Source organism: Schistosoma haematobium, chromosome 6 (assembly GCF_000699445.3).
Source record: "Schistosoma haematobium chromosome 6, whole genome shotgun sequence".
NCBI lineage: Eukaryota > Metazoa > Platyhelminthes > Trematoda > Strigeidida > Schistosomatidae > Schistosoma > Schistosoma haematobium.
In genome coordinates, this window is record NC_067201.1 from 1,531,859 (window position 1) to 1,559,676 (window position 27,818).

At 35.0% G+C, this 27,818-nt stretch overlaps 1 protein-coding gene across 1 annotated transcript; it reads right to left on the reverse strand.

Moving 5' to 3' along the window:
* Nucleotides 1–195: 195 nt before the first annotated feature.
* On the reverse strand, nucleotides 196–27,818 carry LIMD1_2 (LIM domains containing 1). The gene is made up of 7 exons (XM_035732817.2): nucleotides 27,787–27,818; nucleotides 27,104–27,595; nucleotides 17,846–17,913; nucleotides 14,607–14,669; nucleotides 10,536–10,718; nucleotides 7,370–7,438; nucleotides 196–2,034 (listed from the first exon to the last, which is right to left on the reverse strand). Exons 2-7 carry the CDS (start codon nucleotides 27,495–27,497, stop codon nucleotides 1,351–1,353), a joined length of 1,461 nt encoding a protein of 486 aa, XP_035585816.1. The 5' UTR covers nucleotides 27,498–27,595; nucleotides 27,787–27,818; the 3' UTR covers nucleotides 196–1,350.

Here is a 27,818-nt window from a genome sequence, read left to right on the forward strand (position 1 = left end):
TCAATCTAGTTGTTTAAACATAATGATTAATCTATAAAAACCAAACAAAAAAAGATGGACCAAGATGTCGTTATGTGCCAGTATAAGGCGTCATATAAAAAATAAGCACTATTGAGAAAAATAAACTCGTCAACACTGCTTAACTAGTCCGACACAATGTCAGTCTATCTATGTGTAAGATGATCAAAATCGTATCCTGTATATTATATCCTAGTGAAGATTACATTACGAGTAACTTCTGCTGAGACATATTCATTGACTAATATTATCTCTACATTCTTATGCTATGATTATTCAATAATTAGATTAGGTATATTTATATTCCTCTTATTATAAACTTTATTTTGACCGATATATTATTATTGTACGATTTACTGTGCTTAAGTTATGTTCAGTTTATTGACTACTGCCTTCCACATTCACAGTCACTTTATGGCAGTTTAGGAACCGAATATAACATCTAATTAACAAGACTTATCATTTGAAAGAACAAACAAACTGTGGTTTGAATGTGTTGATAATTTGCTAACGAATAGTTTCAGTTTTGTATAGGAATATAATTGGAAATGCATATTGTGACAATATATTCTTTTTTAATTATTTCATATTATAATTATTATTAGTAATAATAATAATATAAACCATAGTAATAAGTGATTAACTCCGCCTGTAGCTCTTCTAGAGTTTCTATGGATACTATCAGCAACAGCCTTCTCTGGGAGAGAACAAACCAGTTTCCAGCTGAAGAAGAAATTAGGAAAAGGTGATGGAAATAGGTAGGAAATACATTATGAAAATCATCAAACTGCATCACGAGGCAGGCCCTAACTTGGAATCCTGAAGGAAGGTGGAAAAAAAGAGGAAGGCCAAAGAACACATTACGTCGGGAAATAAAAGTAGATATGAAAAAGATGAATAACAACTGGAACAAGCTGGAAATGATTGTCCAGGACAGGGTTGGATGGAGAATGCTAGTGAGTGGCCTATGCTCCTTCACGAGGAGTAACAGGCGTTAGTAAGTAAGTAATAAGTGATTGATGCCAAATAACTCATATCATAAAAGATAATAAAGAAATAAGAAACAATCAAAACAATGTATTCGACTAGAGATAAACAAAATATTACAATCATATTTGTAATATAATAAAAGAAGAATAGAAAATAAACAAATTGTGATTATGTCATTGTTATTATTATCGATAAGAATAAAGATGAAAATGTAGAGGTAACAGCAACGGCGGCGGTGACTGCTGCTGCTGCTGCAGCGGTGGCATCCAATGCGGTGGGGATACAATACGGACAAACAGATACAGTTAATTGTTTGTATTTAAAAAAAATTTTTGATAATTTCTAATGGATATTTGTATATTGTGAATGACTAGCATTATGATTATGATGATTATTTATACCATTGGCTCGTGTTTTCTCCCAATTGATTGCATAATTGTTACTACTACTACCACTACTACTACTACTATTAGTAGTAGTAGTAGTAGTAGTAGTGGTAGTATTACTATTTCGATGATTTAAACCTGACGTTGAAGAGATTATTGAATTAGGCATTGTATATTGTATTGTACGAGTAGTATATAATGTTTTTGGTGTATAATTATGCGTTAATAATGTACTTGACGATGTATTATTTAATTGATTATGAGAATGATTAGGATGATGATGATGTTGATGTTGAAAATATTGATTCGTATTTATGGTATTTAATTTATTATTTCTATTTGACATTGTTGTATAACGTGTATTATTGATAATGTTCATAGGTGTTGTATTAGTCTGACTGATGATTCCACTGTTTGATTTTAAATGATTACCAGAAACAGTAATATTATTAGTATGATGATTATTAGTGTTTATAGTGTTACCACTACCGGCTGATGTTGCTGGAATAGCACCAATTCGTTGTAAATGACAATTTAAACATAATAAACGTTGTATAATACGTCCAGGTGTTCTAAGATCTGGTTCATTAAATGGATAACAACGATTATCCGCTTCATCACCTAAATTACGTTTACAATCCTAAATAAATAAACAAAATATTTACTGTAAACATCAACTATGAAACGCATTTATATCCAACTGACAAGTTCTAAACAGAACACAGAGATTGTCATTGGATTCTATTGCTTGTCATACAATAATGTAAACCAATATTAAGTTGAGTCAATTAGGACATACCTAAGCTCCGTTCCTAGAAATCATAAGTTCTATGTTGAATCAATAAAATGCAACCATCATTTTTCATTTATTCCTTCAATCATATTCTACACAGTTATCCTTTCAATGTTCTTAATCACAAAAACAGTCAGTCAGTCAGTCAGTCAGTAACAACGCAGAACTTCGTACGTACGTACATCAGTTCGAGTTGCCACACTACTTTAGCACAGAGATGCAGTTGTCGATTCAAATCCCATAGTGGTAGAGGCGGTAAGAGTATAAGCAGTAATCGGAAAGATTAGGGTTTGAAGATGTTTAGGCAAGTTTTTAATAAACATGATACATAATAAGAGTATAGAATTTATTTTGCCATTCGTTCAATTAATAAGAAATCATTGAACATCGAAGGGTAACTTCTATTAAAAATCTTCTTTCAAGCTCTAACTTTTACAATGTTTGTTTGTTTGTTTATTTTTTCATCCAACATTGTTGCCTATGAGACATAAGACATGTTCATTATAAAAGAAAGTTTTGGATACCTCTAGTCATCTTTCAATGATTCTGTAAATCTACTGAAATTCTCTGAATACTTGTTACGTTTGTTTTACAATGTTCTTACTCACTTCACCTCCAATAAATTGCGTATTGTTTTATACTACTTATTTATATTCAGTAAGTAGTTGTAATCGCAGAAATTTTTAAGCTTACGTTGTTAAAGCCGAGTTCTTTCAGAATTCATGAGACCGATGCCCCTTCTAACAACTAGGACAACAATTTTTAAAGGTACATGGAACGTCAGAACAATGTGGAAGACCGGGAAGACCAGTCAAATAGCAACGAAAAAGAGGAGATACAAATTGGCTGTACTGGGAATCAGAGAAACCCACTGGACCCAAGCTGGACAGAAAAGGCTAAATACGGGAGAGATGCTGCTATACTCCGGTCACGAAGAGGAAAATGCTCCACACACTCAGGGAGTCGCTCTAATGTTGTCCAAAGTAGCACGAAATGCACTTGTAGGATGGGAATCCCACGGATCCAGAATCATCAAAGCATCATTCAAAACAAAGAAGGAGGGGATCTTAATGAATATTATCCAATGTTATGCACTCACTAATGATAGCAACGACGGCATTAAAGATCAGTTCTACGAGCGGCTGCAGTCAATCATTGAGAAATGCCCAAGAAAGGACCTCACCATTCTGATGGGAGATCTAAATGCCAAAGTCGGAATAGACAACACCGGATATGAAGATATTATGGGACGATATGGACTGGGAGAAAGGAACGAAAATGGGGAAAGATTTGCAAATCTATGTGCATTCAACAAATTGTTCATAGGCGGCACAATATTTCCACACAAGCGTATACACAAGGCTACATGGATCTGACCAGACCACACTACAGAGAACCAGATAGATCATATTTACATCAATGAAAAATCCCAAAGGACAATGGAAGATGTGAGAACCAGGAAAGGAGCTAACAAAGCTTCAGATCACTATCTAGTTGTGGCCAATTTAAAACTGAATCTAAAGCAGCACTATTCAACTGAAGGAACAGGATTACAAAGATTTACTACAGCCTTCCTTCATGATACTAACAAACTCAATGAATTCAAGATAGCTCTCAACAACAGGTTCCAAGCTTTACAAGATCTACTGAAAGAAGAAGAAACTACTATGGAAGACAACTGGAAAGGTATCAAAGAAGCAATAACTTCAACGTGTCAGGAGGTTCATGGCCTCAAGAACCATGATCATAGGCAATGGATCTCTATGGAAACATTGGATAAGATCAAAGAAAGAAAGAACAAGAAGACAGCAAATAACATCACCCATTCGAACACAAGCAGAGAAGGTCAAAGCACAAGCTGAGTACATAGAAGTAAGCAAGCAAGTGAAGACGAGCATTAGAGCCGACAAGAAGAAATACGTAGAAGAACTAGCAAGGACAGCGGAAAACGCTGCAAGAGAAGGAAATATGAAACAGCTTTACGATACAACAAAGAAACTATCAGGGAAATACAGTAACCCAGAGAGACCGGTCAAAGACAAAGAAGGCAAGCCAATCACTGAAATTCAAAAACAGCGGAACATATGGGTAGAGTGCTTTGAGAAACTATTGAATAGGCCAGCTCCAATAAATCCAACAGACGTGGAAGCGGCACACACAGACATTCCTATAAATGTCAATCCACCAAAAACCGAAGAAATCACGATGGACATCAAACAAATCAAGAACGGGAAAGCAGCACGACCTGATAATATACCAGCTGAAGCACTGAAGTCAGACATCGAAGTCACTACAAACATTCTTCACTTCCTATTCAAGAAGATTTGGGAGGAGGAACAAGTGTTGATGGACCAGAAAGAAGGATACCTCATCAAGATTCCAAAGAAAGGTGGTCTGAGCAAATGTGAAAACTACAGAGGGATCACACTACTATCAGTACCAGGAAAAGTTTTCAACAGTGTCGCTGAACCGGATGAAAGACGCAGTAGACGCCCAACTTTGAGATCAATAATCTGGATTCTGTAAGGATCGGTCGTATACAGATCAAACTGAGACACTACGGATCATCGTCGAACAATCAATTGAGCGGAACTCGTCACTATACATCAACTTCATTTACTATGAGAATGCGTTTGACAGTGTAGATTGGAGAAGATTTTGGAAACTTCTTCGACACCATGAAGTTCCTAAGAAGATTTTCAACATTGTCCGGAACTCATACGACGGACTACAGTGCAAAGTAGTGCATGGAGGATAGCTGACAAACTCATTCCAAGTAAGGACCAGAGTCAGACAAGACTGTCTACTCTCTCTTTTCCTCTTTCTTCTAGTGGTTAACTAGACTGTGAAAACCTCGACATCTGAGGGAAAACATGGAATACAATAGACAGCTCAGAATCAGTTAGACTTTTTGGACTTCGTAGATGACCTAGCCCTCCTATCCTATACGCACGAACAAATGCAGATGAAGACAACTCATGTAGCAGCAGCCTATGCATCAGTAGGCCTCAACATGCACAAGGGGAAAATTAAAGTCCTCAAACACAACACGGAGAACAGCAATCCAATCACACTATATGGCAAAATTCTGGAAGATGTAGAGTCCTTCACATACCTGGGAAGCATAATCGATGAACAAGGAGGTTCAGATGCAGACGTAGAGGAGAGAATTGGCAAAGCAAGGACAGCATTCCCACAATTGAAGGACATATAGAACTCAAAACCACTTTCTACCAATATCAAAGTGACAATCTTCAATACGAACGGCAAGACAGTTCTACTGTACGGAGCTGGAACTTGGAGGACTACTACAACCATCGTCAAGAAGGTACAAGTAGTTATAAATAGTTTTCTACGCAAAATACTCAACATCCATTTGCCGGATACCATCAGCAATAGCCTTCTGTGGGAGAGCACAAACCAACTTCCATCTGAAGAAGAAATTAGGAAAAGACGATGGAAATGGATAGGATATACATTACGCAAACCATCAAACTGCATCACGAGGCAAGCCCTAACTTGGAATCCTGAATGGAAGCGAAAAAGATGAAGGCTAAAGAACACATTACGTCGGATAATAGAAGCAGATATGAAAAGGATGAATTACAACTGGACGGAGCTAGAAAGGATTGCCCAGGACAGGGTTGGATGGAGAATGCTGGTGAGTTGCCTATGCTCTTTCACGAGGAGTAACAGGTGTTAGTAAGTAAGTAATAAGTGGTTGATGCCAAATAACTCAATTCATAAAAGATAATAAAGAAATAAGAAACAATCAAAACAATGTATTCGACTAGAGATAAACAAAATATTACAATCATATTTGTCGGGAATCAGATGCAGATATCAAAAGAACGAATAGTAACTGGAAACAACTAGAAAGGATTGTCCAGGACAGATCTGGGCGGAGAATGCTGGTGAGAGGCCTATGCTCTTCCATGAGGAGTAAAAGAAGTAAATCAGTAAGTAAGGTTGGAAGTAGTGATTAAGTAACCTTGGACATGGTTTTCGTGTTAGCTGACACTTCGTGAAGCTCGAATAGAGGTTACACGACGCATTCTACTGAAACATATTACAACTGCTCTATTCGGACCGACTGGCCCCAGTCACTTAAGATTGAAACACAGTCCATGAAATTTCTTGTTACTTGGAGCAGTGGCCACAGTACTACTCGATTGGTTAAATTTAGGTCTACTTAGCTGATTTTTTTCTTGGTAGAACTTCCAAAATTCATACCCGCTAAACAAGCTAATAGCTATCTGAACCCAGTAGCTCAATGGAAAACACGTTAGTGTTTGAAACGATATGTACCTAGTTCATATCTCAATATGAACATGAACTCTCAAAAGTAAAACAAATCGCGTGTCGTGGATTTGCCTGCTAACAAGACTTACTAAGGATTCAGACTATTTTTGAAATACGACTGGAAACGAGAGCCGAGGACAGGGTTAGTTAGAGATTCCTGGTTGGTGCCTCATATTTTACTAGGGATAACCAGTATAAATAAATAACGTAATAATCGAATTAACAATAAAAATCTAACAATATTGTTATTCAATCAATCAAATCAAAGTGAAAATAAAGTTATGGTTTCAAACCTAGAACCCATTATACCTAAATAAAGATTGAGTACGCTTCATTTACATATATTTTTTCTATTTTTCCAAATGTCAAGTTTTCACTTTTTAATGGAAACATTTACAGCCCAACAAATTTGGTATAATCCAAAGTTATGTAGAAATAAGTTTATATTATCTATGAACTTATGGAAATATCATTCAATACCGTAATCAAATGACAATACATGAGAAAAGGTGAAACCATAATCTATGGACGAACCAATCAGGTATAAGATAACAGATCACAGATTATTGGCGAGAAATTCACTCATCCATTTGGCTAAATAGATTCATGGCATTATAGCTGATATCAGTTCGTGATGAGAACACTAAATCGAATTCCTAACCTTAATCATCAAATGCAAATCATAATTCGAATTCCTCACACAAGTTGATAACCCCCATTTGTCCTAGTTATTAGATGGACACTCAGTTCAGCTTCACTCAAAGGTCGTCCATAAATTATAGTCTCAACTATCATACTACTTATTATTTGGTTAGTAGTATACAACTTAAGATTAATAAATTTGATGCATTCTATTCAGAAATGAATATAAACTACTTACAATACAACGATAACAATCAATATGAAACTCTTTACCAAGTGCCACAATCCGTTTCACTTCATTTGAACCCTAAATTTAAGTGGAATAGAGAAGGAAAAGTAAAAAAGACAATAAATACATGAACGGAAATGACGAAAAACGCCGATAATCAGTTCATTTAATACTTTATGATTTACCTACTAGTGTGTGTACAGCTTACTAAACATGATAATTTTTTGTCGCTGATATATGATGATGTTCTCCAAGTAGTACATCTGTTTCAGACGACACATTGTCAATTCTTATTCTTCATAAAACAGTGGAACAATACTTCTGAGAGAAAAATTTCTCCGTGAATAAATGTTAAAATAAATTTTGAAACTATTTTATTCAATCAGTGATTGATAGAAACTTCGTAGAGAGTTCTAGATAAATGATGGATCATATATATCATATTATAACTGAGAAATTGCTTATTTTCAGAGACAGTTGTATGACATTAAAGATACTCATAAGCCCTATAGATATCACTGGTCATATAAACAAAGAAATCTTGAAAATGAATTTTCTTTTCATACTTTCATTCACTGAAGATTTATTTATCTGTAAAGATATTGGCATTCTTGACGTTTCTCCAGTACTGTAGTTTCAATATTTTCGCAGTCTAATTCACGCCTATAATTAAATCCATGGATTGGAATATCAATAAAATCATAGTATTGTTTAAAGGTCACACCATATATAAATATTGGTGAGAACGCTAATCACTTCACAGCTTCTACCTACATGATCAATCTCTATAAACTTGGATACATTTAACTGACAAGTTACAAATAGAACGACTTGACTGTTCACAAATCCGCAAGTGTTAAAAGCGAACATGATTAGATGATTTCTTAACCCATCAGCTAATCGTCGTCAGAAAACTTAGTCTAATTTAATTCTTCCTATTATAAACTATTCACTGTAGGATCTTGAAAGTTGGATACAGATATCAATAAAGAAAGAATATACCATAACCGATCAGAAAGCATTTATTCAAATAGAAGATTTCATCTTGACAAAACATAAAATAAAGAACAGACCAATGAATATCTAAATATGTAACTAAAACCTTTACATACTTAAATTTGGATTTTCCCTGACCACAAATAGTTATAATCAATATAGAACCTACCATATATGTGCTTATCAATCAGTTTGCCACAATAGTATGAATTTAAGGAAGATAATCGTTATATTATGCCGAAAATTGATTAAAACTGATCAAAATGGATTTTATATTAGCTACAAATTAGTACAGAGAATAATACTCAAACTAGTTGATATTCGAATTCTATAGGATTGAAATTACCAAAGAAGACAACGTCATCATTAAACAAGATAGACGTATATCTATCTATCTAAACTCTATTATAGTATTCTATAGCATCTTATTACCAAATTTTATTGTTATGTTTGTTGGGGACGTTAGATCCCCAGAACTCACTTGAGAAAGGACCTAATTTTGTAATTTTATTTAGATAATTTGAATTTCTTCGTGTTCGCGTTAAAGGCGCTCTTGTCATTTTCATGTCGTATTTCCCACTGGGAAATATCTTAAATGGTATTAGTCCGTTGCATTTTTTAGTATGCTATTTGGTAACTCTCCCCGAGGACGATTTTGTACTGTATATATACGTTTTGAATTGTGTTTTTTGTTATCACTCGTTTCTAGCTGTTTGCAGAATATACTTTCCCATTCCAAGCTTGGACTTCTCCCTCTAGTTAGTGGGGCTGGGACTCATTAATGGCTAGCTTACTGGTCTTTGGTCAACGAGTCTTGTTTCTTGTTCGCAGATTAAGTAAACTCGTGATAGCTTCAACCCTAGCAATGTTACATCACAATAAAAGTTATCTTAAAACTGATAATTTGAAGAAAAAAAAGTAAACAAACTGAGAAACTATGCTTTTATACACATTCATTTTCAAACGAAATCTCGATGTACATTTATAAATTCATTTAGCTTTTATCAACTGAGGTTACTTGTGATGTCAATAAAACATCCGTCCGCCAGTCAAAGTACAAATATTTCACATAATAATTAGTTATGTTCTACTCTACTACTATGAAACGTGACCTTTTAGAACAGGATAATCGTAGATTATCGATATATGATCAGAGATACCTTCGAAATATTACACCTGTATGCTGGAATAGTTGAATGAGCAACGTTTTGTTAAACCATAACAAAATTAGCCAAATATGACAAGTCTATTAATGGCAAAGTGAGTCTTCATTAACTGAAGGGACTGAAACATGTTTTGTACATATCTCAACCACTACCTACACGGCCGAGAGATGTCAACTGAAGTGAAAATAAGTGGGAAGAAAGCTGGAGTCTTCCAAACCATTATATGATATTAGTTCATGTTGTTATTGATATCTGCATTAAACTTTGTAGTTTGATCCAGAGTAATTAGTTGTATTCCGCACGATTATCATAACCAATGTTTAAAGACTTTACATAACATGCATGAGAATCAGTCCCAAGAATACAGATTCATTCACTTTTTTATCTTTTCGAAGATCTCGACTTTTGAAATTACCTTATACCTTTACTTCAGAAAATTCATTCTCTCTTCCTTGAATTACTTTTTTGTGAATAATCTTACCCATTACCAATAATACTGCTAACCCCTCCTGGGGCCCCTGCGGGGCTACTGACGGTCCCAAGCACGGATAAAGGAGGAGGGTTGAGTATGGGGCTAACGATCCCATCTCGTAGAAGACTATTTCGCTAAAAATGCGCTAACCAGAAAAAATAATTCAAACCATTTAAAGTCTGTCCTGGGAGTTAGAAGGTCTTCATTCAGAAGAGTTATGATGCATCATGGTGAAAGCCGAGTTCCTTCGGAGGTCACGAGGCTGACGTCCGTTCTGACAACCAGAGAAGCTATTTAATTTCATGGAATGCTCGTACAATGTGGGAGAGCAGGAGATTCATCCAAATTGCTACGGATTAATTCTACTACTACTACATTGACTACTCTTATATTTGTGTTGATCGTTATAACATGTTTCACTAATAGGGTTACAAAACTTGAGCTAATATACGTATAAGGTTCCAAATTGCTAGTAAGTAACCGATTTAATGAATTCCCATTGTAAGTCAAAATTTGTTTTCTAATTAATTATCAAACTTACCTCATCTGGCATAATCACTAATCCACAAACAGCGCATAATGGTCCATTAATTAAATGATAATCCGGTAAACAATAAATTAAATTATTTGAATCAATAGTAAATGGTATTCCATCTAAACATTTAGTACAAATACAACATCGAAAACATCCTGGATGATATGTTTTCCCAACAGCTAGAAGTATCTATTAACAACAACAACAACAAAGAACAAATACATTGAAATGGTGATATCTCTTTTAAGATAAGAATCATCATTCATGGTGTAGTTTTAGTTGCTATGTTTAGCTCATATACCTTACTCTATCCTTCGTACAGACCGATCTATTCATTCTACTTGAGTCACATTTTGACCTTGTTAATTATTCACATATCAACTTTGACTGTTTTTATATAAGCGTGTATATGTGTGCCCTTTTTATCTTATTCATCACATGTTTGTAGCTTAATTTTGTGTGACTACAAATATTGATTAACGCTTGACTAAAAGGAGATGGCTCACATGCCTTCTCCACTGCGTGTCGTTTCACTCTCATCTTCACTACCTTCGCTACATTCCGATCAACGATTGTACAAAATACATGTATTGGGAAATCCATTCTCCTGTTTGACTTATTTAATTCCGTTATTCACTAACGTGATTAAAGTCGATAATTATATACGAGGAAAGACGATATGTATATCTCAATAGCAATCAGAAACGATCAAACTGGAATCAGATCCCGGGTCATTAAAATAGTTTCGCTACAAATTAATACTGACTAAAGAAGAAACATTGGAGATCAAGATGAGGAGGGAAAAGAACATTTGGAAAGAGTGAATAAGAATTCAGGTGGGGATAATCAACTTATTGTCTAGTATAAAATTACAGAGTTCTTTCGTAAAAATATGAAAACCTATAAATTGAATACTCCATTTGCAAATCCTTTATCAATAGTCTTAAGCTCAATCGTTCCTTCATTGCTATTATGATTACTCTCGGTTTATATTCCCGTTCTTTTCAATTTGACTTTTTCAACCTTCTGCTGTCAGGCATTTCACTTGTGATTAGTGTTATATACTACTTATGTTTATTGATATAAGTAGCATACAATACGACAGTACACACCGATTAAATAACATGAAATTCAAATACAATACATTTCAAAATTCCCTGTAAATGAATGAGTTTAATGTTGTCTAAGAGTTAAACCCAACATTTTTCAAACCGTGCAATGAACTCTAATTTGTAGTGTCTATCAACGACAAGGATGTGTCATAAATATATTGATGAAGACTTCTAACTTGAGAGTGGAACCTTCACTAGCTAATAATTAATGTCAGAAGGGGTTTTATGTAGATTTTAGTAATTTCAATAGTTGACGTCATGAGTCAATGAAAGCTAGACCACCATAGAACACTTAGAAGCACTGGAAGGTCATTTCGTCCTAGCATGGGACTCCTCAGCAGCGCACATCCACGATTCCGCCCCCCGCGAGACTCAAACCCAGGACCTATCAGTCTCGCACGTGAACGCTTAACCATTAGACCACTGACCCGGCATCCAACGGTGTTAATGTCTAACTTCAACCAGTCCACGAAATTGCGCCATCGTACACCATTGTCTTCAGTGAGCTGATATCTCACAACAGACCTGGTTGAACTCCACTGGTCACAGCTTCCCATTAGAACTCCAGGAAATGCAAATAATCACACTTCACACTTTAAGTTTTATTCGAATAGTCAAACTGATGAGATCAGTTGTACAAAACAGGTTAATCTCAATGTGAAAGAAACTCCGTATTTGTTTATCTAAATGAGGTCTAATAACTGATTCAATGAAATGCAGTAAATGTGTACAATAAAACTATATGGCAAATTGAATAGCAAACCATTAACATCTTGAAAACTCTACAGCAGCTCACATTTAGTTTGATTAAGCCCTTTTCGTTGGCTTATTTAAAAATCATTCGTACAATAACAACTTATACCATTGTACCTTTATTATCGTTGCACTTGTATGAATATGTATGCTTGAGCATTGCTTTGCTTATTGCCTACGTATATATTAATTGTGCTTAATTGTTTTGATGATTCATTCATTTCATTATTTATATACATATACATTTTAATCATGTTCACTGACTCGCCGACTCGCTCATTCGACTCACTCGCTTGCCTGTTTGCTTTTCGGCACTACTCTTTCATACTTGCTTAACGTACCTGTAGATTTAGTTATCTGTGCGTGGTGAAATAAAAAACTGAATCAACACTTCGTATTCGCCTTCTGATTAATATATCGCTGGGGCTTTATTTAGTGACGATTACCACGACGAACTCTATACGAAGTTTAAGGATTATATTGAATACCGATCACCACAACTCTTCCTAACTCATCCTGTATAACATATAATAGTTTAAACAAGGTATCAGTACCATGGTGATCAAGTAATATTCATAAAAAATGTACAACACTTTATCATAATAATCGATATTTTTATGTATCATAAATTCTTGGTGCTACAAGTAATCGATAAACAAACAGAATAATCACACAAAAATATCAAACTTATTTAGTAAATAATTTTGGCAGTCATTTTAACTGACTAAAAATATATATTTACTTAGTGCTCAGAAAATTTACTCTGTTCCATGAAATCTAAGTTGAATACTGGAAGTGAACGATGCCAAGACTGATTTATACTTTACTTTTACTTACGCCTGTTACTCCTAATAGAGCATAGATCGCCGACCAACATTCTCCAACCCACTCTGTCCTACGCCTTACTTTGCACTTCTATCCAATTGTTGTTCACTCTTCTCATGTCTGTCTGTCTGTCTCCATTTCTTGGCGTGATGTGTTCTTCAGTCTTCCTCTTTTCCTTTGGCCTTGAGGATCCCACGTGAAGGGCTTGTCTTGTGACACAGCCGGGTGCTTTCCTCAATGTGTGTCCTATCCACTTCCAGCGTTTCTTCCTGATTTCTTCCTTCACTGCAGTCTGGTATGTTCTCTCCTACATTAGATTGCTGCTGAGAGTTTCTGACCAACGGATTCGAAGTATTTTGCGTAGACAACTGCTAATAAACACTTGTATATTCTGGACGATGGCTTTCGTCGTTCTCCATATTTCCGCCACATACAGTTGAACTGCCTTGATATTTGTACTGAAAATTCTGACTTTGATGTTGGTTGACAGAAAGTTGTTATGAGTTCCAGATGTTCTTCAATTATAAATATGCTGCTCTTGCTTTGCCGATCCACCCCTTCACATCTGCGCCAGATTCACCGTGTTCAACAGTGATGCTGTCCACATATGTAGATGTTTTTATATCTCCCAAATCTTCTCCATCAAGTGTGATCCGATTTTTGCATGCTGTGTTGTATCGGCGAATCTTGCCTTTCCCTTTATGTATGTTGCGACCTACTGTTGCTGAGGCTGCTGCTACGGTGGTTGTCTTCTCCTTCATTCGTTGCTGCGTGTGCGATAGAACAGCCAGATCATCTGTGAAGTCTAGATCGTTCAGCTGCATCCTAGCTGTCCACTGTATCCTGTGCTCCCCCCCCAGATGTTGACGTCTTCATGATACAGTGGATCACCAGAAGAAAGAGAAAGGATGAGAGTAAACAACCTTTCCTGACATCGGCCTTTACTTCGAACGAGTCTGTCAACTGTCTTTCGTGCACGATTTTGAAATTTAATCCATCATAGGAACTCCGTATGATATTAACTATCTTCCCAGACACGCCGTAGTGTCGAAGAAGCCTCCATAGTGCTGTCCTACCCAAGCTATCAAATGCTTTCTCGTAATCAATGCAGAGGGATGAATTCCATTGAATCGATTGTTCGACAATGATCCGTAGTGCTGCGATTTGGTCTGTACGCACTCAGGTCTTGATGATTTCCCTTTATGTAGTAGGTACATCAAAAAACATTCAATCTAATTAGTTTAGAAGTATGAATCAGACTAGTTCTAAACAAATTGGATTGAATATTTTTTGACGCTCGCACTACATAAAGTGAAATTATTAATACTTGAGTAGACAGGTAGATGGATAGATATCAATAAACCCATTAGAGAATAGTTAAACTTACAGTCTCAGCAATAATATGTCCACATGCGAAACATTTCTCCACTGTTTGTTGGAACCCACAATACTGAAAATAATAATAATAATAATTAGATAAAAACTGAATGTTAACACTACAGACAATGAATCTGTATTCTCTGAGTTTTCAATCTATAACTCTTTTGTGAAAATTGAATAGAGAATAATTAACACAGTGTTGTATAAATGAATATATTTACAGTTTTCACCTAAGTAAACTTGAGTCTTTAATTAAATTTCCACTTAGCATTCAGTTAAAACAAACAAACCAACTTCCAGCTGAGGAAGAATTAAAGAAAAGAAGATGGAGGTGGATAGGACATACATTACGGAAATCATCAAACTGCATCACGAGGTAAGCGCTAACTTAGAATCCTGAGAGGGAAACGGAAAATAGAAAGAGGAAGGAACATACTGAGTTAAAATTCGGAAGCAGACGTGAAAAGGATAAATAATAACTAAAAAAAGAACTGGAAAGGAATGCCCGGGATAGGGTTGAATGGAGAGTGCTAGTGAGCGGCCTGTGCTCCTTTACGAAGGGTAACAGGCGCAAGTAAGTAAGTGTACATTTTACTTCGAAACGTTAAAACATGCATTTTACATCTCATTCACTCAGATAAAATGAAAAAAAATAAAGCATCCAAACAGTATGTCTTTCTACACACAACTAATCTATTTCAATTAAGTGTAGCTCGCATCTGCTGGGATCACCGGGTAAGTAATAGTAAGGTTAGGAGTACGGTTTTAAGGAATGATGGTAAATCGGTTGATGAGGTTGTGAATTATCATCGACTGAGATTACTGAGCCACGTGTTACGTATGACTGAACACCAACTACCAAGACGCGCAACGCTGACTAGTGTAGGGGATGGTTGGAAGAAAGTTAGGGGTGGCTAAACCAAAACGTGGCATCAGTTCTTGAAATCACTAACTTTTAGTCTGAGCCATGTTGGTAGATGCAGACTACTTGGTTGGGGTCCGCGTGACTATCGTAATCAATGGTTGGAGACTCTTGGTGACATGGCTCAGAATCGATCACAATGGCGTCGGTGTATACACTCTTTATCTTCCCTTAAACTAAGAGATTAAAATCACTTCATATCTTTCTTTCTACGAACTAATTCTTTCTTCTTGTACTGTATCCTTATATGCAATCTTTCTTTTATATATTACCACAACTGAATTAACTACTTTTATGAATCCAGTGTCCATCTTGTTGTGTTAATGAGGTATGGCAACTTGGACCGATGCATATATGTACCTGGTCCTACGTTGTAGCTGACTGACTGACTAGTGCAATCTTTCTTTTATATATTACACGATTTAGTTAACTGCTTTTATGAATCCGGTGTTCGTCTTACTGTGCTAATGAGATGTGTACTAATTATAATAACAAGTTCAATGTTATAATTTAATTTGAATTACGAAACAATCTGTGTACAATATTTTCAAATACTGATTAAATAGTTTTTTCTGTGAGTACTTCTGTTTTTTTCATTATAAAAAAATATAATGTACATCATATTTGAAAGGGTTAATATCTTTATGTTGTTTTATATCCGAAACTACATACAAGTAATCAATATTTGTTGATATAGATTCGATCTTAGAGAATTTCCACGATAATGTTGTTGCGTGGGAAAAAAAAAGTGTTTGGTGTAGTAGATACTGAATTCGACTTTCAGTATGAATGTCGATCCTGAAATATGTAGATACATGTAAATGATAAGTCCTAAAAATGAAACAAAACGAGTAATTTGGATTCTACTTCTAATCACAATCCAAATATTACGTAAGTATCATTACAAAAAAACTCCACCCGAAGCCTCTCTGAGGTTACTACCGGTCCCAAGCACAGATAAAGGAAAAGGATTGAGCATAGGGTTATCGACCCCATCACGTAGAAAACTAATTCGTTAAAAATACGCTAACCAGAAAAAATAATTCAAACCATTTAAAGTCTGTCCTGGGAGTTAGAAGCTCTTCATTTATAAGAGTTATGATGCATCATGCTGAAAGCGAAGTTCCTTCGAAAGTCACGAGTCTGATGTCCATTCTGACAACCAGAGCAACTATTAAATTAGGTATATGGAATTCAAGTACAATGTAGGAGACTGGGAGAGTCTTCCAAACTTCTGCAATTTAAGAGATACAAGCTGGAGGTGCTTGGAATCAGTGAAACACATTGGACGCAGGTTGGACAACAACAGCTAGCTTCAAGGGAGCTTTTTGTTATACTCCGGCCATAAAGAAGAAAATGCTTCACATACGCAAGGAGTCACACTTATGCTATCATTACAACAAAATGTGTGTATATCGAGTTCGACTATAAATGTATGTATATGTCATTGCATAGTAAAAGTAAACTATACTATCGAATTAATAAGATTTCAGACAGCAGCTATTGGATTTTAATGAGATATTCAAAACACATTGATAGTTAAGTTGTAACATATTTGAAGCTGTGTTAGAACTGAATAAAGTCCATCTATTTTTTGTTAGGCATGTTTCCACTCAGGCGGAAAATATGATAAGATTAAGGAATAGCAAGGCACTTGAAGGATTCTTGAGGTAAGTGTGGGAAATTTATGGACTCTTCAGGGAAAAAAAGCACAAAACAAATAGATTTCAATTACGCAACATATTGATAAGATTGTTGAATTAGTTTTGGATTAACCTCAAAGTTTTCAATGTGGCACTATACCTGATGGATGAGGCAAACAGATTTACGATAGAACTTCTAAATGTTTCACACAAAATCTGTCCAAGTATAAGGTTACAAACCATTCTTACATCATAGATGTTGCCAGTTCATGATCCATCCCTTACTTTTATCCTTATCCGTCTAATGTAAAAAATAATTAACATTAAGATTCATATCAGAAGGGAATTTTGTGGATAGTATAGTAATTTCAATAGTTAAGATCATGAGTCAGTTGAAGCTAGCTCACTATGGAGATCGTGGATGCACACTGCTGGGGAGTCCCACGATAGAACGGAACGGCCATCCAGTGCTTCTAGGTTTTCCATACTGGTCTAGCTTCAACTGACTCATGATCTTAACCCCTGAAATAAAAAGATTCATCATAAATTCTTTTTACAATTTAGTGTTACTTTCTGATTGGCTGACACAATGTTCAAGGTTAGGTGTACAGTTTAATTTTACCGTTTGTATATATAATATATAAATATGCACATAAGTTTGAAAATGTTTCTAAATCTTACCAGATAATCTTCTTCACAATAGATTTTATCTTGATCTTTGTAAAATACTTTCCCGCGTAATGTTCTCTCTAAATTAATCAATTAAAATATAATAGATAAATGAATATTAAAATCCAAAAGCATTAGAATTAATAAACAAATGACAATTGATACGGGTTCGATGATATTTCTATTCCCTTTCCATTAAAAAGAACTTTTTTAAAGGTCAATTATAATTCATAAGAAAATCTGTAGCCATTGGAGGAATCAATGGCAGCATGGAGAACTACCACAACTATCATCAACAAGTTACAAGTATTTATAAATAGTTGTCTACGCAAGATACTCAACATCCATTTGCCGGATATCATCAGCAACAGCCTTCTGTGGGAGAGAACAAACCAGTTTCCAGCTGAAGAGGAAATTAGGAAAAGATGATGGAAATGGATAGGATATACATTATGGAAATTATCAAACTCCATCACGAGACAAGCGCTAACTTAAAATCCTGAAGGGAAATGGAAAAGAGGAAGTCCAAAGAACACATTATGTCGGGAAACGGAGTCAGATATGAAAAGGATGAATAACAAGTGGGAAGGATGTCCGAAGACAGAGTTGGATGCTCCTCCATTAGGAGTAACAGGCGTAAATTAGTAAAGTAAGTCAATATTTACTCATTTAATCAAGATTTACATCTTTACATAGAGTGTAAACATGAAAAAATCAATTGCTAGATTGGAATTCATTAATTTAATGTATAGTGAACAGCTATTCAGAAAGGAGATGTTTTGACCGACTTCCCTACCGAAAAGTAATTCTAAGATTGATAAATTATTTCAGTAACAGTTTGGATTAACTTGTAGTTAATTCCAAGAAATAAATCTTAATCAATTGTAGTTTATATACATAAATCTTCAACAGATCGACCTAATATAGCTACTTGGTCACCGGTTGTATAAAATTGATAAATTATGTCTAGTAGTGAAATCCAAAATAAACATTTCATTTCTTACTTTCCAATGTTTTTGCTCAAATTTAGGCTCAAAGCCAGTACCTTTTGTTTCCAATTCTAGTACATTATCCGCCTGACCACTTAGTTCAGATACCTACTCACTTGTTCAGTAGGGCAAAATAAACTTCTGGGATTCCATTGCTGATAGAAATTTATTTATCCTTTAAAGTTTTGGCAAAATGCCAATATCTAGTTAATGCACTCACGATTCACAGATGAAGTTGAAGTAATATTCTGGTTCCTGTATCGGATAAGCCTAAATGTAAGGCGGACCTCAAGAGATCCTAAACACACTATTGGCTAAACCATGAATCACAATAAGTACACTCAATGTGTAATTACTGTATTTCATATCATCTTATAACTATTGTATGGTTTCACAATAGACATATGTTTATCTAATTTAAACGTTTTAAGAAATAAATATAGGCAAGTTTTATTTACCATTTAACAAAATAGAAATTGACTTTATGTACTTAATTGAATTCAATCAATCCAATTTCACTGGGATTACTAGTCTAAATGACTAAATATTGAGTAAATTATTTTTTTCTTGGTACTAAATGGTTGTAGTCCATAGGCAGCTTTGAATCTAGATTTTGTATAGTTTGCACTATTCACCCCCTAATAATGTCATTCTTACCATAATAACAACTCTCTACACAAGATTTGAACACATCATACTCAACATCACAATTGAAAACATTGCAACTGAAATAGTAGGTGATCTCTGCTGTGGAATTGTTAAAACCAAACCACGTTACTTAGTTTCTTGTTAATTATCTCTTCAAAGGACAACCTCATCGTCATATTTCCGTAAATAACAATTGCCGCCACCTGATTGGTTATTAATGTTTCTAATTTTTCATTTTACTATGTGCCCCAATGTCATTGGTTATGACTATGAATAAAGAGTTGTTCCTTTTTTGAAAGTGACTTCTGTACAATATATAAAGTTATCCTGAAAGTTCAGTCTTCCCTATTAAAGTATGAATTAATAACATTGAAATGTGTCTGTGTGATAATCGTCCAGTCTATTCGAGTTCCTATTCGTTTCACCTCATTAAAAGAAGACTCAATTGTTCGTAAATAGAATTTACCATGGGCCAACCGAAGCCGAAGTACTTTAATTATTCATTTTATGATTTAACAGTATTTCCATATTGGAATAAAGTGGCTGTCTAATGCTCCATAGTTTTTAATGGTACTCCAATTATGATTATTCTAATGGCAAATACAGCTTACAGATTCTTCTATTTACTTATTTATTTGAACACACAGACATTGTTACGAGGGGGCACTAGATACATATGCGCCATACAAATCTCATTTGATTTGTATGAGGGCTGTGATACTGCCCGGGTGTCCAAATCGAAACATGTGGTTTTCTTGGGGGGCCACACCTGGAGCCTTCGACATGAAGGTCTGATCCACAAAGCAGTGGAGCAACGCAAGGAGATGCGGTCTCATGGTAGCCGGTGACCAACGATTGGTTCATACGCCATTTGTTCCTTCAGGATACTAGAGTCCATATGCACGATTGGTTTGGAATCAGGGTTTTCCAACTCCCCTAAGTGGACTCTCCGTGTCCACTAACCTGGTTAAAGTGCCGGACATTCGCTTTACATCCTCTCAATTCCGTAAACAACACCTCCGCCACGAGAAGGCAGTGAGTAGGACTTCCTTGACAGAAGCTATATACGCGTGGCTATGTGAGAGCATTTCGAGAGGGAGAGCGAACTCTCCCCACTCTCGGCCACAGCAGGGCATCTTCAATCTAAAATAATCTCTCTACACAAATCTTGGTCATTTCTATATTCTTATTAGTGCACATTAGAGTTAGGTCATTTTTGAACACAACAGCCCCTTGGATAACTCATTGGCTATTTGGTGCAAAAAGTACTAGATTCGGGTCCTAATATGAACGTCAACACTCTGAAGTAGATCTTAAATAAAATAAAACGTGAGGTCCATGTTCGACTAATAGCTAAAAACCACTTAATCATTTCTTTTTTGATCTAACTTTAAAATATAAATGACATTTATTACTTATATCATGTAAATAATTAAATTACCAATCTTCATACACATTCCAATAACAATTAAATCATGATAATTTTATAGGATCAAATGGACTAAAAGCATTCAACAGTGCCATCATAAGACATCTCCTTAACACAGGATATGAAGTCGATATACTGAAATCCTTCAAGGTGATGAACAAACAATCAAACTCCAGCCTTTTGAAATTTACCGAAGCAATAACAATCAAACATCTAAAACCAGATTTATGTATACCAAAAGAGAGAGTAATAAATGTTTCTTTTCTCTGGTAACACTACCCCCCCTCTTTTATTTATTTATTACATCATTCATTATTCCAACTCTTTCTGAAGTTGAAATTACATCATACATAACTGACTGATTTCAATTCATATAGTTTCTTTTTTACCATTCATCTGTTTCCAGCCGCCTCATCACATAATCATCTAATGTTTGTTAACTCTATAAGTTCTAATCACTGGTTCAATGTTCTGGAATTTTCCCTCCCAAACTTTACTTATCTGAAACAAACAATTTCTAATGACCTTATTAAACTTTATTGAAATCTTGGCTACATCATGATATACATAGATTCATTCATTAATCACCCTCTTATGTATAAGTATTGTCAATATCCTGTAAGCATCAGAATGGGTTTTGTGGAGAGTTTTAGAAATTTCACAGGTTGAAATCATGAGTCAGTTGAAGCTAGACCACCACTGAAAACCTGGAAGCACTGGACGGCCGTTCCGTCCTGGTATGGGACTCCTCAGCAGTGCGCATCCACGATCCCGCACCACGCGGGGCTCGAACCCAGGACCTACTGGCTTCGCGCGCGAAGCAGTTGATAAGAACTTAACGAAATATAAAATGAATTCATTTATTTATTCTATAGCAGTTGTCATTTTTGTTCTATTTAACATGATCATTTCATTTGATCTTTTGAATAAATTTCAAATATGTGCTTATTGATTTCGTTTTGTTTCGCTTTTGTTTTTTTTACCTACACAATTCTGTATCATTTCTACTTATACTCTCATTCATATCATGTATGTCATTACATACATGGATACACAATATCCACGTATACTCAAATAGTACACCATTAGCAACAACAATAACAACAACAACAATAAAATATTGACTTTTTACATAATCGTAAAAAAAATTGTTCTAATTAATAGATGTTAGTTATCAATCATAATGTCACAATCTATTTAACTGTATTACTTCTGAAAAGTTAATGATTTATATGGGGTGAATATGATTTGAATTATTAATTATATTTCGTACAATAACAAGACTTCTAGCAATACAAAATGATCAATACCATTAAATGACATAAATAGGTAAAGATACTACTACTTTAGTGAACAAGAATACGAGTGAGGACAATCGAATGTATTACAGAGCATCTCACTAAAATCTGAGAACCATATAGTAAATAGCTGATTTGCAAAATATAAATCCATCGTCTCAGATTTCATCATTTATGTATTTTCATACCACTTGCTTTCCGTTTCCGTTCTTTCCTTATCGATCTTCTGCTGAAATACATTCTATGCCTCACCACCGTTATATACTACTTAAATGGATATAAGTAATCCACACCACACTATGAGTCAGTCAGCTAGGACCTGATGCACATTTGTTGTGTTACTGTTATATCCTAGCGAAAATTAATTTATGAGTAATAGTATCTATACATTCTTATGGTATGACTATCCAGTAACTAGATTGTGTATATCTATATTCATTTTATTATTAACTTCATTGTGACCTATAGATTGTTATTATTATACGATTTACTGTTCTTCAGTTATGTCCAGTTTATTAATTACTGTCTCCCATATTCACAGCCACGTTTTGGCTTTATTTTGCATAAATGTTATTTCCTATTTTGTGGTGCGATCCTGTCTGTTATAGAAACCAAGTATGTCTGAAATAAAGGATTCGTATAGCGGGAGCTGTTATTGGTGTCCTGGACTCAACTTGGACGAGCTAGGCGAGTAAATGACCAATAAGGACGCTAGCCTGATCAGACCGGTTGAACATCATTGGTTTGGTACAGTACAAGAGTGGATAAGGCGTATTTCTATTGGCGAATTAATTATGTGATAACTAGCTTCATTTAAAGTCACAACAATTACCATACTAAGACTGTGCAGAGAAATTTCACCCGATACCAATCTAACTGAACCTTGGGAATTATTCTTGAGATCGATAACTCTTTATCACATTATTCTCGTAAGGGAAACGCTTGTGAAGATTCTTCAATTTGGAATTAATTTCCACTCGTGTATAACATTCCCAATCATGGTTGCTGCCTCGATGTAGTGGTCGAGCATGACTTTTGTGATGACCCAATATATTGGCTGAAACGTTTATTCCTTCAGATTCTATTATCCTAACCAAGTAGGTTATAGGTCAGCACATCAGTCGGTTATTGTTGATTGATAGACTAAATCTAGCTAGAAAATCAAATAAAACCAGATAGCAATTGACAGCTCTTTTGTCCCAATTTGTAAGACTATTTAGTTTTGAATTCACATGATTGAGCACACTGAATGGTAACCAATGTTATTTAAGTCTCTAAATATGGACAAATTTTAATCAATCACATCACAATATGACTACTAATCTAAAAGACTTAATATCATATGTTGTAAATTTTGGCTGTTATATGATTGGAGTCAATCAGTCTAAATAGCTTGATGATAACTTCATTGAATAGTAAGACTGAATGATGCTTGTTCGAATCTCAAAAGAGAGTATCGATTCTTTCAGAATTTCATTAGATTTGTTCTTCTAAAGACATTTAATGAAGCAAAAATTTCATGTCAATTAAGATCCCCTGCCGATCGCTTTCAATCTCGCTTGATACTAAAAGAAAGAACTTTAATAATTATTTGTTAGTTACTAAGTAGTATCTATACTAACATTAATTCAAAATAGAAATCTTCACTTGTTTTGTATGTACATCGAATCGGATAAGGAAATATATATATATGACATTTTCGAGAATTTGATTAGAATTCACTTGATACTTATCAGTATAGAGCTGTGATTATTGTTTTTGATTGAAATCATGAACTGATTGATGTTAGATCCGTGTGGGGTAGAGACAGGTATCTACCTCAATACAATGGAGGATCATCGCGTAATTTCGTGAGTTGGTTGAGGTTAGACATTAACACCGTTGGATGCCAGCTCAGTGGTCTACAGGCTAAGCGTTCGCACGCGAGGATGAAGGCCCTGAGTTCGAATCCCGCGAGCGGGACCGTGGGTGTGCACTGCTGAGGAGTCCCACTATAGGACAAAACGGCCATCCAGTGCTCCCAGGTTTTCCATGGTGGTCTAACATCAATCAGTTCATGATCTCAATCACTTGGTATTGTTTACTTGAATCTTTTCATTGATGTTTAAGACTGCAGTCTCTTATTAGCGTTTGAGACGAATGGTACTGGGTTCGAGTCCCAAAGTAGACATCAACTCAGATGCAGGTACATGCAGCTAATGCGTTCCAAATGGGACGAAACGCTCGACCTGAATTTCATTGCTAGCTACTATCCATCTTTGCTCATAATCTGATTAGAAGTTTGATTATCCTTATTTATTATGTTTGATGTCATGGATTTTTCTCTAGTACATTCTCGTTTGTATTTCCAACAGTTTTTATTTCTTTTCAACTCCATTAAATTTAGTCAAATTGATAGTTTACTATAGATGATATACACAATCACAACAAAATAATTATACTAATATTGTAGTGAACGAGAACACAAGTAAAGAAAATCGAATGTATTTGAACACATAAATTACGGAACGACTTGGTAAAAGCTTAGAAGCATACAGTCAAAACTTCATTTGCAAAATGTCAATCAATCATCTCAAATTACATTGTTCTTTCGTTTCTACACTAATCATTTTCTGTTCCTGTTCCCTTTTCTTCTATCTTCTTAACCATCTGCAGTCAGCCATTTCATTTTCTATTGATGATACATACTACTTATATCTGTTAACATCAGTAGCGCACAACACAATATGTGTATATTAGTTCCTGTGCATAATTTTGGTACTAAAGCATAGATTGTAAGCACCATCTAATGAGAACCGAATGAAATAAAAAGAATTTTTTAAATATTATTCTCTTCAAATGCTTGTTCTTTTTGTCTTCAGTGTAACAACCTGAACTAGATTTATAATTGTATCATTTGCCTATGGTGTAAAGATACTCTTAAGCATAGATGGTGGTTGGAGGTAGTCGACAGGAAACCCTGGACCCAGGTTTCGTGCTACTTGGCACTCTTCAGCAAGGTGTGCCTGTAGTCTTAAGGGAACTGGTGCTCTCCGATGGATTCGATCTCGTGTCACCCAGCTTCACAATCAGAGACGTTACCACTGAGCTATCCGGACCGCGACCAACCTCCTGTAGGACTGAGATGTAATCACAATTGTTTGATCACTGGGTGGTGATCAATGTCATGTGTGTCAAGTCCTTATTTAGTGCAGATCGAATGCTATTGACTCAGTGATCAATCAATCGTGATTACATCTCAGTCCTACAGGAGGTTGGTCGCGGTCCGGATAGCTCAGTGGTAACGTCTCTGATTGTGAAGCTGGGTGACACGAGATCGAATCCATCGGAGAGCACCAGTTCCCTTAAGACTACAGGCACACCTTGCTGAAGAGTGCCAAGTAGCACGAAACCTGGGTCCAGGGTTTCCTGTCGACTACCTCCAACCACCATCTAATCTCAATATATAGTGCACTCAGTGTCGAGTCACCTAGACTGGTGGACACATTGCAACATGATCGATAGCATTCGATCTGCACTATTAAGGACTAGACAAGCATGAGATTGATCACCACCCAGTGATCAATCAGTTGTGATACTGTTAAGGTGATACACGAAGGAAAACATCATTATTTCTTAGATGTTTGATGACACACATTGAGAAAAGCACCCAACTGCGTCACTAGGCAAGCCCTCAATTGGAATCCTCATAGCCAAAGGAAAAGAGGAAAACCAAAGAGCACATTACATCGATAAAGGGAGACAGATATGAGAAAAATGAAGAAAAATTGGATAGAACTAGAAAAGAAGGTGTAGAACAGAGTGGATTGGACAATGCCGGTCTTATATTGTGGTGTATGCTACTGATGTCGATACGTATAAGTAGTAAATATGATCAATAGAAAGTAAAATACATAGCAGTAGAAGGTTAAAAAGATAGAAGAAAAGAGAACGACAATAAAGAATGATTGGTGTGGAAACGAAAAAAACAATGAAATCTGAGATGATTGATTAAGATCTTGTAAATGAAGTATTTACTGTATAGTTCTCAGATTTGACTAAGATGTTCTGTAATTTATGTGTTCAAATACATTCGATTTTCCTTATTTGTGTTCTCGTTCATTACAATATTAGCTAAAAGTTATCAGTCAGACATGGTGTAAACTATTACAGTAAAAAAAATCGTTAGTAAATGACTTAAGCTACGAATAATCCCAGTAGAAAATGAGTCGTCTTAAAAAAACCACGAAATCTTGTTAACATAACGAATAAGGTCCTGGGCTCGGATCCAGCGAACATGATGGTGAATACGCATTGTTAAGAAGTCTCATACTAAAACGAAGTAGCCGTCCAGTAATTCCAGGTTTCTCATAGTTTAGTCACTTATATACGACTGCTGTCCCCAATGAAGCATAGGCCGCCAACAAGCATTCTCCAATCCACTCTGTTCTAAACTTTCCTTTCTAGTTCTATCCAATTTTCCTTCAATTTTCTCATATCTGTCTCCCTTTATCGATGTACTGTGCTCTTTGGTCTTCCTCTCTTACTTTGACCTTGAGGATTCCAATTGAGAGCTTATCTTATAACGCATTTAAGTGCTATTCACTTCCAGTGCTTCTTCCTAATTTCTTCCTCCACTGGAATCTGATTTCTTCTCTTTCATTGTAGATTATTGGTAATAGTGTCTGATCAACGGATCCGAAGTATTTTGCATACAACTACTGTTCATAAACACTTATATCTTCTGGATGATAACTTTCATAGTTCTTCAAGTTTCCACTCCATACAGTAGAACAATCTCGACATTTTGTTTTGAAAATTCTTACTTTGGTATTGATTAACAATGGTCTAGCTTTAATCAACTCATTATATTATAGATAATATTCATAAATATATATTATTTATAAAGAATCATTTCAACACTTACTACAACAACAGCATACAAAACATGAATTATGATATAAATATCCCATTGCATAACATGTATCAATTAAATTAATAATTCTTAGACCACATTCAGCACAATTACTAAAAATTCTTGAATTAGATCCTAATATAGATGATGTGGTTGTATAATTTCCATTTGATTCATTACCATTTATATAATCATTATTTCTTGATGTATTAACACCTATATTACTATTAGTATTACTTAAAACTGTATTAGTATTCATTGAATTTGTTATGAAAGATAAACTATTTCTTGGAGAAGATAAATTCCCAATTGAATTATTTAATAAAGTTATTCGGCTGAGATGATCATTCTTCTTCTGATTATTATTATTATTATTGCTAATAGGAATTTGATATGATGATAACATTCAGTAATATCAATTCAGTAATATAGTTTTGTGTATTTTTATTCTTCTATATAATATAGAATGAATTATTCCACAATATTATCATACATATTCATATACTGAAATATCATATATGAAAAAAATATTAACTTTCAATGATAATATAATAGGATAATATGAGTTATTTATATTCATATAAGTAGTATATAATGATCGTCAAGAATAAAAGGTATTTCAATAGAAGATTAAAAAGGAAACAACAGGTTCATATAAATTGATGTTTACAAATATCCCTCCAAAATTTATTTACATCATTTAAATATTGAACAAAAATGTTTCTTC

Excerpts from the sequence above, each read along its gene's own strand:
- LIMD1_2 (XM_035732817.2), bottom strand. The coding sequence starts at position 27,497 with ATGTTATCATCATATCAAATTCCTATTAGCAATAATAATAATAATAAT. Across the intron at positions 14,670-17,845 it reads ATTGTGAAGAAGATTATCTG|TATTGTGGGTTCCAACAAAC; the intron begins GTAAGATTTAGA and ends TATTATTTTCAG. Across the intron at positions 2,035-7,369 it reads TTGATTGTTATCGTTGTATT|GATTGTAAACGTAATTTAGG; the intron begins GTAAGTAGTTTA and ends TTATTTATTTAG.